The sequence below is a fragment of the Ranitomeya imitator genome, chromosome 1 (assembly GCF_032444005.1).
Source record: "Ranitomeya imitator isolate aRanImi1 chromosome 1, aRanImi1.pri, whole genome shotgun sequence".
Lineage (NCBI taxonomy): Eukaryota > Metazoa > Chordata > Amphibia > Anura > Dendrobatidae > Ranitomeya > Ranitomeya imitator.
Window position 1 is genome coordinate 346,480,058 of NC_091282.1, and position 15,902 is coordinate 346,495,959.

Sequence of the window (15,902 nt, forward strand, 5' to 3'; positions counted from 1 at the left end):
TAGGCGCATCTTCCAGATGTGCCTTTTCTGGGGGCAGGTGTTTTTAACCATGGACCCTCTCCAGGCTATTAATATCTGCCCTCAGTCACTGGCTTTACTACTCTGGCGGAGAAAATTGTGCGGGAGCCCACGCCAATTTTTTTCCGCCATTTAACCCCTTAATTTACTAGCTAGAACGAACAAATTTTGCATAGACACACTACTAACATTAGTAGTGTGGAATATGCAAAAAAAATGGGGATAGGAGATGGTTTACTGTATGTAAACCAGGTCTCATATCATGTCGGGTTTTAGGAAGGAGAAAGCAAAAGCTGGTAATTGAATTACCGGCTTTCTGCTATATCGTGCTGGATGAAATATTAATATATATACATATATGTGTCTACTGATATATATATATATATATATATATATATATATATATATATATATATATATATATATATATATACCGTATGTACTCGAGTATAAGCCGACCCCCCTAATTTTGCCACAAAAAACTGGGAAAACTTATTGACTCGAGTATAAGCCTAGGGTGGAAATGCAGCAACTACCTGTGAATTTCAAAAATAAAAATAGATACCAATAAAAGTAAAATTAATTGAGACATCAGCAGCTGCGTTCATATATCCCCATATCTGCCCCATACTGTGCTCTTCTGCGTTCATATATCCCCATATCTGCCCCATACTGTGCTCTGCTGCGTTCATATATCCCCATATCTGCCCCATACTGTGCTCTGCTGCGTTCATATATCCCCATATCTGCCCCATACTGTGCTCTGCTGCGTTCATATATCCCCATATCTGCCCCATACTGTGCTCTGCTGCGTTCATATATCCCCATATCTGCCCCATACTGTGCTCTGCTGCGTTCATACATCCCCATATCTGCCCCATACTCTGCTCTGCTGCGTTCATATATCCCCATATCTGCCCTATACTCTGCTCTGCTGCGTTCATATATCCCCATATCTGCCCCATACTGTGCTCTGCTGCGTTCATATATCCCCATATCTGCCCCATACTGTGCTCTGCTGCGTTCATATATCCCCATATCTGCCCCATACTGTGCTCTGCTGCGTTCATATATCCCCATATCTGCCCCATACTGTGCTCTGCTGCGTTCATACATCCCCATATCTGCCCCATACTGTGCTCTGCTGCGTTCATACATCCCCATATCTGCCCCATACTCTGCTCTGCTGCGTTCATATATCCCCATATCTGCCCCATACTGTGCTCTGCTGCGTTCATATATCCCCATATCTGCCCCATACTGTGCTCTGCTGCGTTCATACATCCCCATATCTGCCCCATACTGTGCTCTGCTGCGTTCATATATCCCCATATCTGCCCCATACTGTGCTCTGCTGCGTTCATACATCCCCATATCTGCCCCATACTCTGCTCTGCTGCGTTCATATATCCCCATATCTGCCCTATACTCTGCTCTGCTGCGTTCATATATCCCCATATCTGCCCCATACTGTGCTCTGCTGCGTTCATATTGCCCCATAGATGCTCGGTATAAGTCTGTGCCATGGCCGCTGCTGCTGCAATTAAAAAAAAAAAAAAAAAGCCATACTCACCTCGCTGATTGCAGCTCCCAGCGTCCGGTCCCGGCGTCTCTCTGCACTGACTGATCAGGCAGAGGGCGCCGCGCACACTAGTGCGTCATCGCGCCCTCTGACCTGAACAGTCAGAGCGCAGATAGACGCCGGGAAGATGGATTGGCGCCCGGCGGCTGGAACGTGGACAGGTGAATATAACATACTCGCCTAGTCCTGGCGATCCTCGCGCTGTCCCCGCCTGTCACAGCTGTCTTCGGTGCCGCAGCTTCTTTCTCTATCAGCGGTCACCGGCACCGCTGATTAGAGAAATGAATAGGCGGCTCCGCCCCTATGGGAGGTGGAGCCGCCTATTCATTTTTCTAATGAGCGGTCCCACGTGACCGCTGAAGAGAGGAAGAAGCTGCAGCGCCGAAGCCCGTGGGACGGCAGGGACAGCGCGAGGATCGCTGGGACTAGGTAAGTATACCTCAGCGCCCTCTCCCCCTCACCCGCCGACCCCACCGCTACCGTGACTCGAGTATAAGCCGAGGGGGGCACTTTCAGCCCAAAAATCTCGGCTTATACTCGAGTATATACGGTGTCTATATATATATATATATATATATATATATATATATATATATATATATATATATATATATATATATATATGTTTTTTTTTTTTTTTTTTTTTACACATGGATCCCTTGTATAGCCGTATGTCGGTTTTGCAAGCCTGCGATAAAAACACGCATTACGGCTGCCATACGGATTACATACGGAGGATGCCATGCGCAAAAAAACGGTGACACACCCTGCCTACGGAGGAGCTACGGACCACTATTTTCGGGACTTTTCAGCATATTACGGCCGTAATATACGGACCGTATTTTCATACGCTGTGTGTGACGCCGGCCTTTGGCCAGTCTCACGTCCAGATAATTCCGGTACCGGAAAAATCGGTACCGGAGTTATCCGTGTCCGTGTGCTCACATGGCACATCAGTGTGGCACACGTGCGGTAGCCGTGTGCCGACTTAGGACCACACGGACCATGCAGGAGACAGCACACGTCAGGATTTCTTGCAGAAATTTTCCTGACAAAAACCGGACATTTCTGCCAGAAATCCGCATGCGATTTTACCGCGTTTTTGACGCGTTTTTGGTGCGTTTTTTTTCCAAATGCATAGAATTGTGGGAAAAACGCAGAAAATCCGCAAAAATAATGAACATGCTCATTTTTTTACCGCGATGCGTTTTTTTCGCGGAAAAAACACATCCATGTTCACAAAACATGCAGAATGCATTCTAAATGATAGCATGCATAATGTATGCATTTTTAATGAGTTTTTATAGCGTTTTTAAAAATGCAAAAAAACCTGAACGTGTGCACATAGCCTTAGAGTTAAGCGCTGTCCCCTGCTTTTGGTGCTGAAGCCGGCATTCATTCCTTCTCCCCAGCAGCGTTCGCTGGAGAGAAAAAATGAAAAATCAGGTTTTTTAATTTTTTTTTTGTGCATAAAATAAAGTTCGTGGTCACCTCCCACCTCCTGTGTGCCCGCCCGCTGGCATTAAAATACTCACCCAGCTCCCGCGATGACTCCTCTCAGCGCCACAGCTTGTCCTGTGTGAGCGGTCACATGATACCGCTCATTACAGGGATGAATATGCAGCTCCACCTCCCACATTGACTTTAATGGGTCCATGTGATCCGTGCGCTCCCACGAACACTGACATGTCTCCGTGTTTTGTATACGGACACATGGTCCGTAAAAACACGCTGACATGTGCAGAGACACATTGATTTTAATTCCACACGCCCCCGGAAGAAGAACTGGCGAAACGCGCATCGGGGTGGGCTGCGCACTAGGACGCGGGCACATCACAGGTAATATACCTATGTTTAATTACCACGTAAAGCATATTGACAGCATTTAGGCAGTGTTTGGGTGTTTTTTTTTTGACACTTTACCACTGAACCTTGGCTGTTCTGCCATTTAGGCTTGTGCCAGTGGCTTGAAACTGAAGGATAGTATTAGGAGACTCTGGGTATGTGTCTTATTTGTAAAACCATATATTAGCCATGTATGGATACATTCTGTCATATACTTACATGGTCTATGTGATTGTTGCTTTTGCTCCTAGTGACCTCTAGCTGTGCCTGAGGTACCTAGATATTTATAATGTATGTTTAAATTGTGTTTATTGGCATAATAAAATTTGGTATATTTTACATTCCTTGTACCATCAGTGTATTTTCTTTGGTGGTACTGTTGGTTAGTTATTGATTTTAATGTGTCTACGTGAGTCAGTGTCTCCGGTACGTGAGGAAACTGTCACCACACGTACCGGAGCCACTGATGTGTGAAACCGGCCTAACCCTAACTTTAGCCCCAACCGTAACTGTAGCCTTAACCCTAGCCCTAACCCTAATGGGAAAATGGAAATAAATACATTGTTTTAATTTTTTAATTTTTCCCTAACTAAGGGGGTGATGAAGAGGGGTTTGATTTACTTTTAGCGGATTTTTATGATTGGCAGCCGTCACACACTAAAAGACGCTTTTTATTGCAAAAAATATTTTTTGCGTTACCACATTTTGAGAGCTATAATTTTTCCATATTTTGGTCCACAGAGTCATGTGAGGTCTTATTTTTTGCGGGACGAGTTGACATTTTTATTGGTAACGTTTTCAGGCACGTGACATTTTTTGATCGCTTTTTATTCCGATTTTTGTGAGACAGAATGACCAAAAACCAGCTATTCATGAATTTCTTTTGGGGGAGGCGTTTATGCTGTTCCGCGTTTGGTAAAATTGATAAAGCAGTTTTATTCTTCAGGTCAGTACGATTACAGCGATACATCATTTATATAATTTTTTTATGTTTTGGCGCTTTTATACGATAAAAACTATTTTATAGAAAAAATAATTATTTTTGCATCCCTTTATTCTGAGGACTATAACTTGTTATTTTTTTTGCTGATGATGCTGTATGGCGGCTCGTTTTTTGCGGGACAAGATGACGTTTTCATCGGTACCATGGTTATTTATATCCGTCTTTTTGATCGCGTGTTATTCCACTTTTTGTTTGGCGGTATCATAATAAAGCATTGTTTTTTGCCTCGTTTTTTTTTATTTTTACGGTGTTCACTGAAGGGGTTAGCTAGTGGGACAATTTATAGGTCTGGTCGTTACGGACGCGGCGATACTAAATATGTGTACTTCTATTGTTTTTTTTTAAATTTAGATAAAGAAATAAAGAAATGTATTTATGGGAACAATATGTTTTTTTTTGTTTCTTTTTAGGAGTTTATTTTTAATTTTTTTTTTTTACACATGTGAATATTTTTTTTTTATCATGTTATAGTGTAAGATCGCTGATCTGACACTTTTTTGAGCGCTTGCTCTGAGCAGGCGCTTGGTAAGCCACCTCCCTGCAGGACCCGGATGCCGTGGCCATTTTGGATCCGGGGCCTGCAGGAAGGAGGAGGTAGGAGACCCTCGGAGCAACGCGATCACATTGCGTTGCTCCGGGGGTCTCAGGGAAGCACGCAGGGAGCCCCCTCCCTGCGCGATGCTTCCCTATACCGCCGGAACACTGCGATCATGTTTGATCGCAATGTGCCGGGGGTTAATGTGCCGGGGGCGGTCCGCGACCGCTCCTGGCACATAGTGCCAGATGGCAGCTGCGATAGTCAGCTGACACCCGGCCGCGCTCCCCCGTGAGCGTGGCCGATCGCTATGACGTACTATCCTGTCGGTGGGGATACGGGCCCACCCCACCTCGACGGGATAGTACATCTAATGTCAGAAAGGGGTTAAAGCACGTCTTTATCTGAAATGCTCCAGCATGTCTGAGTTAATCAGCTGCCAGTGTCCTAAACATGCTGCCCATGTATCAGCCAGCATGTATCCCTTATCAGATTCACTTTAAAGGGAACCTGTAACCCCAAAATCGAAGATGTGCTAAGCCCACCGGCATCAGGGGCTTATCTACAGCATTCTGTAATGCTGTAGATAAGCCCCTGATGTAACCTGAAAGATGAGAAAAAGAGGTTATATTATACTCACCCAGGGCCGGTCCTGCTGCGGTCCGATCCGATGGGCGTCGCGGTCCGGGGCCTCCCATCTTCTTACGATGACGTCCTCTTCTTGTCTTCACGCTGCGGCTCCGATGCAGGCGTACTTTGTCTGCCCTGTTGAGGGCAGAGCAAAGTACTGCAGTGCGCAGGCATCGGGAAAGGTCAGAGAGGCCCAGCGCCTGCGCACTGCAGTACTTTGCTCTGCCCTCAACAGGGCAGACAAAGTACGCCCGCATCGGAGCCGCAGCGTGAAGACAAGAAGAGGACGTCATCGTAAGAAGATGGGAGGCCCCGGACCGCGACGCCCATCGTACCGGGACAGCCCCTGGGTGAGTATAATATAACCTCTTTTTCTCATCTTTCAGGTTACATCGGGGACTTATCTACAGCATTACAGAATGCTATAGATAAGCCACTGATGCCGGTGGGCTTAGCACATCTTCGATTTTGGGTGTAACAGGTTCCCTTGAAAGGAAACCTGACAGCTGATCCATGTCCTCTGTACCACAGGCAGCAAGCATGAGACAGTGGCTCAGTGATCTCAGCCAGGTATGTGGTAGTCTACAGTGCTGGAGCCAAGCGGCTCTATTATCTAGTCCTGAAAGCCAGCGCCTTATGCACACCCTGCTCCCCTTCAGTGACTGGTCTCTTCCCATTTGTGTGTGTATAGTCCCTTTCACAGTAATTCCTTTCTGGCCTAACAAACCACCATGATCTCAAGTCACACGATTAGTTTGCAGCTTCATTTTGTCCAGCTGATACTTTTAAACCATAAACTCTGCATTTTTTTTTTCCTGTTTCTGTTTCCTGCAGTTCAGGCAAATTGGATTTTTTTTTCATGAAAACTCTTGACAACTGCGTGGGATTTCTTATGTGTTTTTTTCCTCCTTTATCTTCTGCCAAAATACGAAAAACTGTATTTGTTTAATTGTAGAAAGCCAACATCTCTGCACTAAAAAATGCTGCTTCAACTCTTAAGAAAAAGGGTGAAAACTAATTAAAACAATGCAAAAACAAAATAATCAGAGAAGATTGCAGTTGTGCATTTTGGTGCAGACAAAAAACACAGTTTACAACCCCTGGCAAAAATTCACCGGCCTTGGAAGATGTTCATTCAGTTGTTTAATTTTGTAGAAATTAATTTTTTCCTCAGAATTGAGTGATTCCATAATTTTCCCCTATGCTTGGTTAAAAAAAGTAACCATTACTGACTAACACATTTTTTGTTCTTCATTTCTTTCGTGTTTCTTAAAGCCAGAAAGTTGACATTTGAAATGACTTTAGTTTTGTGCCATGTCTGATCTGTTTTTTTCTACAGAATTAAACAACTGAATGAACATCCTCCAAGGCCGGTGATTCCATAATTTTTGCCAGGGGTTGTATAATACATGGGGGTGCAGACATCTGCAGACAAAAAACAGAGTTTATAATATATGGGGGTGCAGACAATAAAACCACAGCATTTACGCTACATGGTAACGTGGCCTAAATTGCAAGTTAAGTAAATTCTTCTATGAAACAAGTGTTGCAATGTGATACACAGAATTGTATACACACCTCCAACGTATTTACATTTCTTACACTATTTATTTGTGTTTTTTTTTTTTTTCTTTTTCAGAATATATGTACCAAAGCGCAAATGCCATGTTTCATAGAGCAGATTGAACTGCAGGAAGCCAGAATAGCATTGCTGTAACAATAGGAAGCATGGATGAAGAGACTTATTGTTTTCTGAGCTAACTGGGAAGACCTCTTATTGGGTTGTTTCATTTGCATAAGAACTTAGGAAGTAAACTTACCATGGCTGGGGCTATTGCCTCCAGAATGAGCTTCAGCTCTCTGAAACGTAAACAGCCTAAAACGTTCACAGTGAGAATCCTTACAATGGATGCGGAAATGGAGTTCAACTGTGAGGTAAGAGCTCATCAACCGCATTCTGTAGGGCTGCGCTAAAAGTTGCTTTTATTTAATAACTCATTCTTGATTGGGAAATTCCTGTGATTAAAAAGTACCTGTTGGGCTTATAAGAAGGCAGAATGGTGGCTCAGTGGTTAGCACTGTTGCTTTGCAGCACTGGGGTCCTGGGTTCACATCCCACCTAGGATAACCTGACCTTGTTAGTAACAAGGTGTGATTCTGTTCTGTTCTCAGTTGGAGACTGCAGTTTTGTGCTCAGATACATACTACATACATACAACATATGACAGAACATATGACATAGAGTACATACTCACCATCACTTGTCACTTTGTTCCCCGAAGCCAGTGTCATCAGTATAAAATGTTAACATAACAAACAATATACTCCCTGATCCACAGAAATCCACAAGTGTCCCACGACGATCTCCGGTGGAGAACAGTAGCATCAGCTGATGCGACCGCTCTATAGGGGCTCCAGGAACACCATGACGGGAGGAAGGTATCCTTCCGCACTGTATTCCTCCGCCACTGTAAAAAATAGTCCCTAGTCTCACTTTTGGCATTGCTGTGTGAGAAAGTTCCCATGCAGCTTTTGCCATAAAGTGAGACTCTGAACTGAGGTAACCTCAGTGATACACTGCAGGAGCCTGTGTCTCCTGTCAGTGTGTCACTGGAGGTCCTATAGAGCAGTGACATCACCCGATGTTACGTTTTTTGCAGTCGCTGAAGTATGGTAAGTATGGTTAAATTAAGAATAATAAAGTACTTTTTTCTGGCTGTGTCTTTATTTTAATTTTTTTAACCCTTTCACTACTCTAGGATTAATAATAAATAGGTGTCTTATTGACGCCTCTCCATTATTAACCCGGCTTAATGTCCCCTTACAATAGCAACGTGACCTTAACCCCTTATTACCCTATATCCCACCGCTACTCGGGAGTGGGAAGATAGGGGCTAAGTGCTGGAATTGGCGCACTTCATAGATGCGCCATTTCTGGGGCGGCTGCAGACTGGTATTTGTAGCCGGGGGGGAATATCCATGGCCCCTCTCTAGGCTATGAATATCAGCCCACAGCTGTCTGCGTAGCCTTTCTGGCTATAAAATATAGGGGGACCCCGCGTCATTTTTTTGGGGGTCCCCCTATTTTAATAGCCAGTAAAGGCTACGCAGACAGCTGCGGGCTGATATTCATAGCCTGGAAAGGGGCCATGGGTATTAACCCCTTCCCAGGCTACAAATATTGGGCCCCGGCCGTCGGCTTTCCCCCTCTGGCGCAGAAAATTGTGCGGGATCCCGCGCCGTTTTTATTTCCCCGTTTTTTTTTTCTTTATGTTCATTAATCAACATTTGCCTATCTATGGATATATCTATAGACTAGATGGTGGCCTGATTCTAACGCATCGGGTATTCTAGAATATGTATGTATATAGCAGCCACATAGTATATATCACAGCCCACGTAACACAGCCACGCAGTATATAGCACTGCCCACGCAGTATATAGCACTGCCCACGCAGTATATAGCACTGCCCACGCAGTATATAGCACTGCCCACGCAGTATATAGCACTGCCCACGCAGTATATAGCACTGCCCACGCAGTATATAGCACTGCCCACGCAGTATATAGCACTGCCCACGCAGTATATAGCACTGCCCACGCAGTATATAGCACTGCCCACGCAGTATATAGCACTGCCCACGCAGTATATAGCACTGCCCACGCAGTATATAGCACTGCCCACGCAGTATATAGCACTGCCCACGCAGTATATAGCACTGCCCACGCAGTATATAGCACTGCCCACGCAGTATATAGCACTGCCCACGCAGTATATAGCACTGCCGGCTCCATATCCCCGTAAAAAAATAAAATAAATAAAAAGTAGTTATTTACTCCCCTTCCGTCGGCCCCAGGATCCAGGCGAGGCATTCAGCGATGCTCCTCGCGACGTTCCGGTTCCAAGAATGCATTGCGGTCTTGCGAGATGATGACGTAGCGGTCTCGCGAGAGCGCTACCTCATCATGTCGCGAGACCGCAATGCATGGCCCGGAGTGTCGCGAGGAGCGGGAAAGGCCCTGGAAGGTGAGCATGTCACGATTTTTTATTTTTTTTAAATTATTTTTAACATTAGATCTTTTTACTATTGATGCTGCATAGGCATCATCAATAGTAAAAAGTTTGTCACATAGGGTTAATAGCAGCGTTAACAGACTGCGTTATGCCGCGGTGTAACGCAGTCGGTTTAACAGACTGCTACAAAGCTATGTGGGCGGTGGGTGCTGACTGGGGGGGGGGGGAGAGTATGGAGCGGGCACTGACGGCAGGGGAGTAGGGAGCGGCCGGACTGTTCCCGTCGCTGATTGGCCACGACCAATCAGCGACTTGGGATTTCCATGACAGACAGACAGAAAGACGGAAGTGACCCTTAGACAAAAATATAGTAGATGCATAGATGTTTCTATCCATATATCTATCTGGCTAATTTCACACATCAGGTTTTTGCCATCAGGCACAATCTGGCGAGTTTTGAAAAAAAAGATCCGCTTTTCTTTCTGCTGGATCCGTTTTTTCTAATAGAGTTGTATTAGTGCCGGATTGCGCCTGATGGCCACACGTTTCATCCGTTTTTTGCATTTCTTTCAAAAAAGCTGTTTACGCCAGACGGAAAACACACACAGAGGAACGGTTTTTCTGTCCGGTGTAAAAACGCACAGCGAAGGATCTGGCGACAAACGTATGAAACTGAGATGTTAAATGATGAATCCGGCCTCCCAATCCGTTTTTTCATGCATGTGTCCATTAAAATCATGCACATTTTCCGTTCGCTCTCTTTTAAAAGAAAAGAAAGGATCAGTTGCATCAGTTTTTCACTATTTGCAACGGATTTGTTTTTTCAAAAATTCACCGGATCCTGCCTGACTGAAACAAACTGATGTGTGAAAGTAGCCTAACTATTCATATATCTGTCTACATCTATCCATCTCATTCCTTCTATCTATCTATCTATCTATCTATCTATCTATCTATCTATCTATCTATCTATCTATCTATCTATCTATCTATCTATCTATCTACCTCAGGCCGGCGTCACACTTGGCGTAGGAAAATACGGTCCGTTTTTTACTGGCGCAATACGCAGAAATGTTCCCAAAACAGTGTTCTGTATGTAATTCGTTGGCAAGACTTTCATTGGCGGAATTTTTGCGCAATACGCTGACAAACGCAGCATGCTGCCATTTTCTACACCCTTAAAATACAGCTGCGAAATATACGGCAGATAGGAGCTGCCCCATTTAGAATCATTGGTCCGTGTACAATGCGTTGTTTTTGCGTGACGCCGGCCTCATTCTATCTATCTATCTATCTATCTATCTATCTATCTAGGCTTTGTGCTGGTGGGGCGGCGCGGTCTGGAGTCATGGGGGCTCAGTCTTGCAGCATGGGTGCTGTGGGGCAACAGGCCGTTCACCCTGCTGGTGCATTGCCGCTGTGGCGGTGGACGTCGCACGGCTCTGCTCCGTTAGGGCGGTAGGACCCACTACAAGGTTTGCCGTGACGTGGCAGTGGGCTTCATACAGTCTGATCAGAATGTTAAACTGAAAACCTCATGTTCAGTAATATAAATTTTTGCCTAGCGGCTTTAGATCAACGTATGATTTTTGGAGGTGCTGTTCATGCTCTTTTTTTGTTTTTTTCTTTTTGTACAAAACACTTTCTATCTATCTGTCTGTCTATCTGTGTGTAATGGAGTGTGGGTTGGACAAATGTAAAAGAGGAGGTTGGACAAGAAATGATATCACAAATCATTTTTTGTTGTTGTCAATAATAGATCTTTATTTAGCTTTCAAAAACGCATACAAATCCGCATGGAAAAAACGCATAAAAAAACACAGCAAAACGCAACAAAACCGCACCTGCGTTTTCTGGCAAGAGAGGGAATAATCTGCAGCGGAAATTCCTAAGGCTAATCCGCAACGTGTGCACATACCCTATCCCTCCCTGCATCCTCCGGCTTTCAGTCATAGAGGCACAGCTGGTGCGGCTTCAGTCACCGCTCAGTACGGATGCATTATGTACTGAGTAGTCACTGAAACTTCGCTTCTAATGGAAAGCTGTAGACTCCTGGGAGGAAAAACGTTCATTTTCTCCTTGTAGCCAGGCTTTCAGTGCTGCAGCGGGACAGCTTCACAATGCTATTAATCTGCAGACTAAACCTATATTTTCAGGATTATACGATTTGGGCATATAACGGGTTCCCTTTAACTACTGGTATTTTTTTTTTTTTTTCATGAATTCAACAAAAGAAAATCACAAACCTGGTGAATCCTTCATTAATGCATCTCAATAGGCAGTAAAATACAAATGAGGCAAACCTCCCCCCCTACCCCCCCAAAGACAAAAAAAAAAAAAAAACCTCACCTCTACTGCCAAGAGTGAACTACACTGTTTCATTCAGAACAATCTTACTTTTCAGCCACTTAATAGGATGTAAAGAGTTGATCTGCATAATGTCAGAGCTGCATTGATAAGGTTAATCTGCGATGGGGGCGGGAAGCTGCTTGTAAAGGATTTATGTGCAAAAAATGGAATCCGAAGCCTGTAAAGGGGTCAGTCTTAGGGTATGTGCACACGTCAGGATTTCTGGCAGAAATTTTCCTGACAAAAACCTGACATTTCTGCCAGAAATCCGCATGCGTTTTTTTCGCGTTTTTTTTTTTCGCGTTTTTGATGCTTTTTTTTTTCTTGCGTTTTTTCCAAATGCATAGAATAGCGGCAAAAACACAGAAAATCCGCAAAATTAATGAACATGCTGCTTTTTTTACCGCAATGCGTTTTTTTTTGCGGAAAAAAAACACATCATGTGCACAAAAATTGCAGAATGCATTCTAAATGATAGGATGCATATGTAGGCGTTTTCTAATGCGGTTTTATCGCGTTTTTATCGCAGAAAAAAAATGCCAAAAAACCTGAACGTGTGCACATACCCTTAGGGTAGATTCACACTGGTCGTTTTTGCTGCATTTTTTAAAATCCTTTTTTATGCCAATGTTAAGCTGTGTTTTAACAGTACCAGCAAAGCCTATGAGATTTCAGAAATCTCATACACACACTTTTTTTTGTCATCAGTATTTTATGCTACATGGTTTTTTTTTTGTACATAGAGCATGTCACTTCTTTCAGCGTTTATTACCCATTGACTTGAATGGGTGGTGAAAAAATGCTGAAAAAAACAAATAAAAAACGCAGTATCATGTTTTGCTGCGTTTTTATGCTAAAGCCTGATTCTATAGAATAGGAGTTGTTTTTTCAACACTAAAATATATCAGCACGCACAAGAGACTAATCTAGCATGCCAAAACCGCCTCAAAAAAACGCAAGAAAAAAAAAGGAAATCATACTTTTATTTCTGCAGCTTCTTTCCTGCTAAGAGATCAGGTTTTGCTGTAGAAAAAAAAGATTCTGAAAAAAACACCTAGTATTATCTTAAGGTACCTTCACACATAACGATATTGTTAACGATATCGTTGCTATTTGTGACGTAGCAACGATATCGTTAATGAAATCGTTATGTGTGACAGCGACCAACGATCAGGCCCCTGCTGGGAGATCGTTGGTCGCTGAATAAAGTCCAGAACTTTATTTCGTCGCTGGACTCCCTGGAGACATCGCTGGATCGGCGTGTGTGACACCGATCCAGCGATGTCTTCACTGGTAACCAGGGTAAACATCGGGTAACTAAGCGCTGGGCCGCGCTTAGTAACCCGATGTTTACCCTGGTTACCATGCTAAAAGTAAAAAAAAACAAACACTAGATACTTACCTACAGCCGTCTGTCCTCCAGCGCTGCGCTCTGCTCTCCTCCTGTACTGGCTGTGAGCCGGAAAGCAGAGCGGTGACGTCACCGCTCTGCTTTCCGGCTCACAGCCAGTACATGAGGAGAGCAGAGAAGCAGAGCGCAGCGCTGGAGGACAGACGGCTGTAGGTAAGTATCTAGTGTTTGTTTTTTTTTACTTTTAGCATGGTAACCAGGGTAAACATCGGGTTACTAAGCGCGGCCCTGCGCTTAGTTACCCGATGTTTGCCCTGGTTACCGGCATCGTTGGTCGCTGGAGAGCGGTCTGTGTGACAGCTCTCCAGCGACCAAACAGCGACGCTGCAGCGATCCGGATCGTTGTCGGTATCGCTGCAGCGTCGCTTAGTGTGAAGGGGCCTTTACCCTTAGTCTTTCGCCACATACAATACACAGACACAACAACACCAAAAAAAGGCTGTGACCTTATTTATCTTGGTTGATGTTTCTAGCTTCCTGGTATCTCCAGTTTTAAGTCCGAAAGAAAGTGTGGACTGCAGGGTGAGCAGCTTCTTCTTACCAAATCAAGCTGTTATATTGCACATTCTATTAGAAAGACATGGTAAACCGCTTTGTGTGCAGCCTCTTTTTACTTCACCACCCCTAGTTTCTCCAATATTAGATCACAAAGTCAAGGTTGACAGCATTATGAGCAGGTTCTAATTACTGGTACTCTAGCACAGGGGTCCCCAACTCCAGTCCTCAAGGCCCACCAACATGTCATGTTTTCAGGATTTCCTTAGTCTTGCCCAGGTAATAATTGCATCACCTGTGCAATGCAAAGGAAATCCTGAAAACATGACCTGTTGGTGGGCCTTGAGGACTGGAGTTGGGGACCTCTGCTCTAGCACCCTTTGTATATCCAGTATTAGATCAGGGTGGACAGTAGGTGTGAGCAGCCTCTCCTTATATCAGCACCTCCGGTATCTCCAGTAGTTGATCAGAAAGGTTGGGTGCTCGGCAGTGGGAGAAGTCTTGTCTTACCTCGCTACTCATAACTTCAATAGACAGCAGTGTGTGAGTAGCCACCTCTTACCTCATCACCCCTAGTACATCCAATATTAAATTTGAAAGACAAGGAGGATAGTAGTGTGAGCACCTTCTTACCAAAGGAACCTGGTATAGAATGTACCGTAAGTCCGCAAGGACGGGGTTCTCTCCCCTCTGTACCAGTCTGTCATCATAAATTTGTTTACTGTAAACGATATCTATAACTCTGTATGTAACCCCTTCTCATGTACAGCACCATGGAATTAATGGTGCTATATAAATAAATAAAAATAATGTCAAGCATTAGATCAGAAAGTCATGGTGAACAGCAGGGTGAGCAGTCTCTTCTTACCTCCGCACTCTAGCTATCTCCTGTTTTAGGTCACATTATCTCCTGGGATCATATCTTCCTATTCCTGAAAAGATGAGGGGAACAGAGTGTATTACTGCACATGTTCACCTCCACTAATACTACTAAAAAATTTTTAAGAGAACAAGATGAAGGCCTTTTTAATATACTATACAAATTACCTGCTTGGACAGTATGCGTGTAATTTGTTAATAATATTAAGAATTTTTTTTTGTAATGATTTTTTTTTCATTTTCTTTTCCAAAAGCACTTATTTAATTACAGATGTACATAACTTAAAGGGAAGGTGCCATCAAAAAAATTTTTTTTTCAGAAATTGTAAAAATGTAAAGAATTAATGATTACATTTTCTTAAAAAATATTATCATTTGTTTATAATTTAGTAAAATATGAAAAATAATTTGAAAAGTTTTGGAATTTCCACTTTTCAACACCAGGGGGAGCAGCTGCTGAAATTTCAGAAAAACCTAGTGTACAACTAGCTCACATTACTGCACTGCAGTAATTATGGGCGGAGTCTGCTGACCTGTGTGATGTCTCCTCTCCTCCCCTTCTGGGTGTTTTCTAAGGGATTAGAGAGGATGATATTCAGGAACCCAGTGAGCAGCCATTTTGTTGGTGACTGCAGAGTATGGCTGCCATCACACTATCAGTATTTGGTCAGTATTTTACCTCAGTATTTGTAAGCCAAAACCAGGAGTGGAACAAATAGAGGAAAAGTACTGTATAATAGAAACATATGCACCACTTCTGCATTTATCACCCACTCCTGGTTTTGGCTACAAATACTGATGTAAAATACTGACCAAATAATGATAGTGTGAAGGCAGCCTTATACTGACAAGTAGACAGTCACCGAGGATGGCAGGCAGCAAGGATTCTGGGAGATATGTGGTGGAGGGAGCAGGGTGACAGCAGCACAGAGTATTTCAGGAGAGCAGTGTGCTGGTCTATAGGGGCCCCCTGTTTGGTGCGCGGAGCAGCCAGGGATTGTACATAGAGCGCTGTCTTTTATACACATGGATGGACCGTCTGCTCCACAGAAATCCAGGAAACATTTCTGCGGATTGATGGCCTGGTCTGATCCAGACTTTGCATGCAGACCCCATTCCCCTCCTCAGATCCTGTCTTCT

At 43.9% G+C, this 15,902-nt stretch overlaps 1 protein-coding gene across 2 annotated transcripts in view; it reads left to right on the forward strand.

Moving 5' to 3' along the window:
• The window catches only part of NF2 (NF2, moesin-ezrin-radixin like (MERLIN) tumor suppressor), a 175,682-nt gene that overhangs the window by 26,287 nt on the left and 133,493 nt on the right, over positions 1 to 15,902 (forward strand). For both annotated transcript variants that reach the window (XM_069760065.1, XM_069760071.1), the window contains exon 2: positions 7,253 to 7,548. In XM_069760065.1, coding sequence (XP_069616166.1) covers positions 7,435 to 7,548 — 114 coding nt within the window. In that variant the 5' untranslated portion in view covers positions 7,253 to 7,434. The remainder of the gene's footprint in view (positions 1 to 7,252; positions 7,549 to 15,902) is intronic.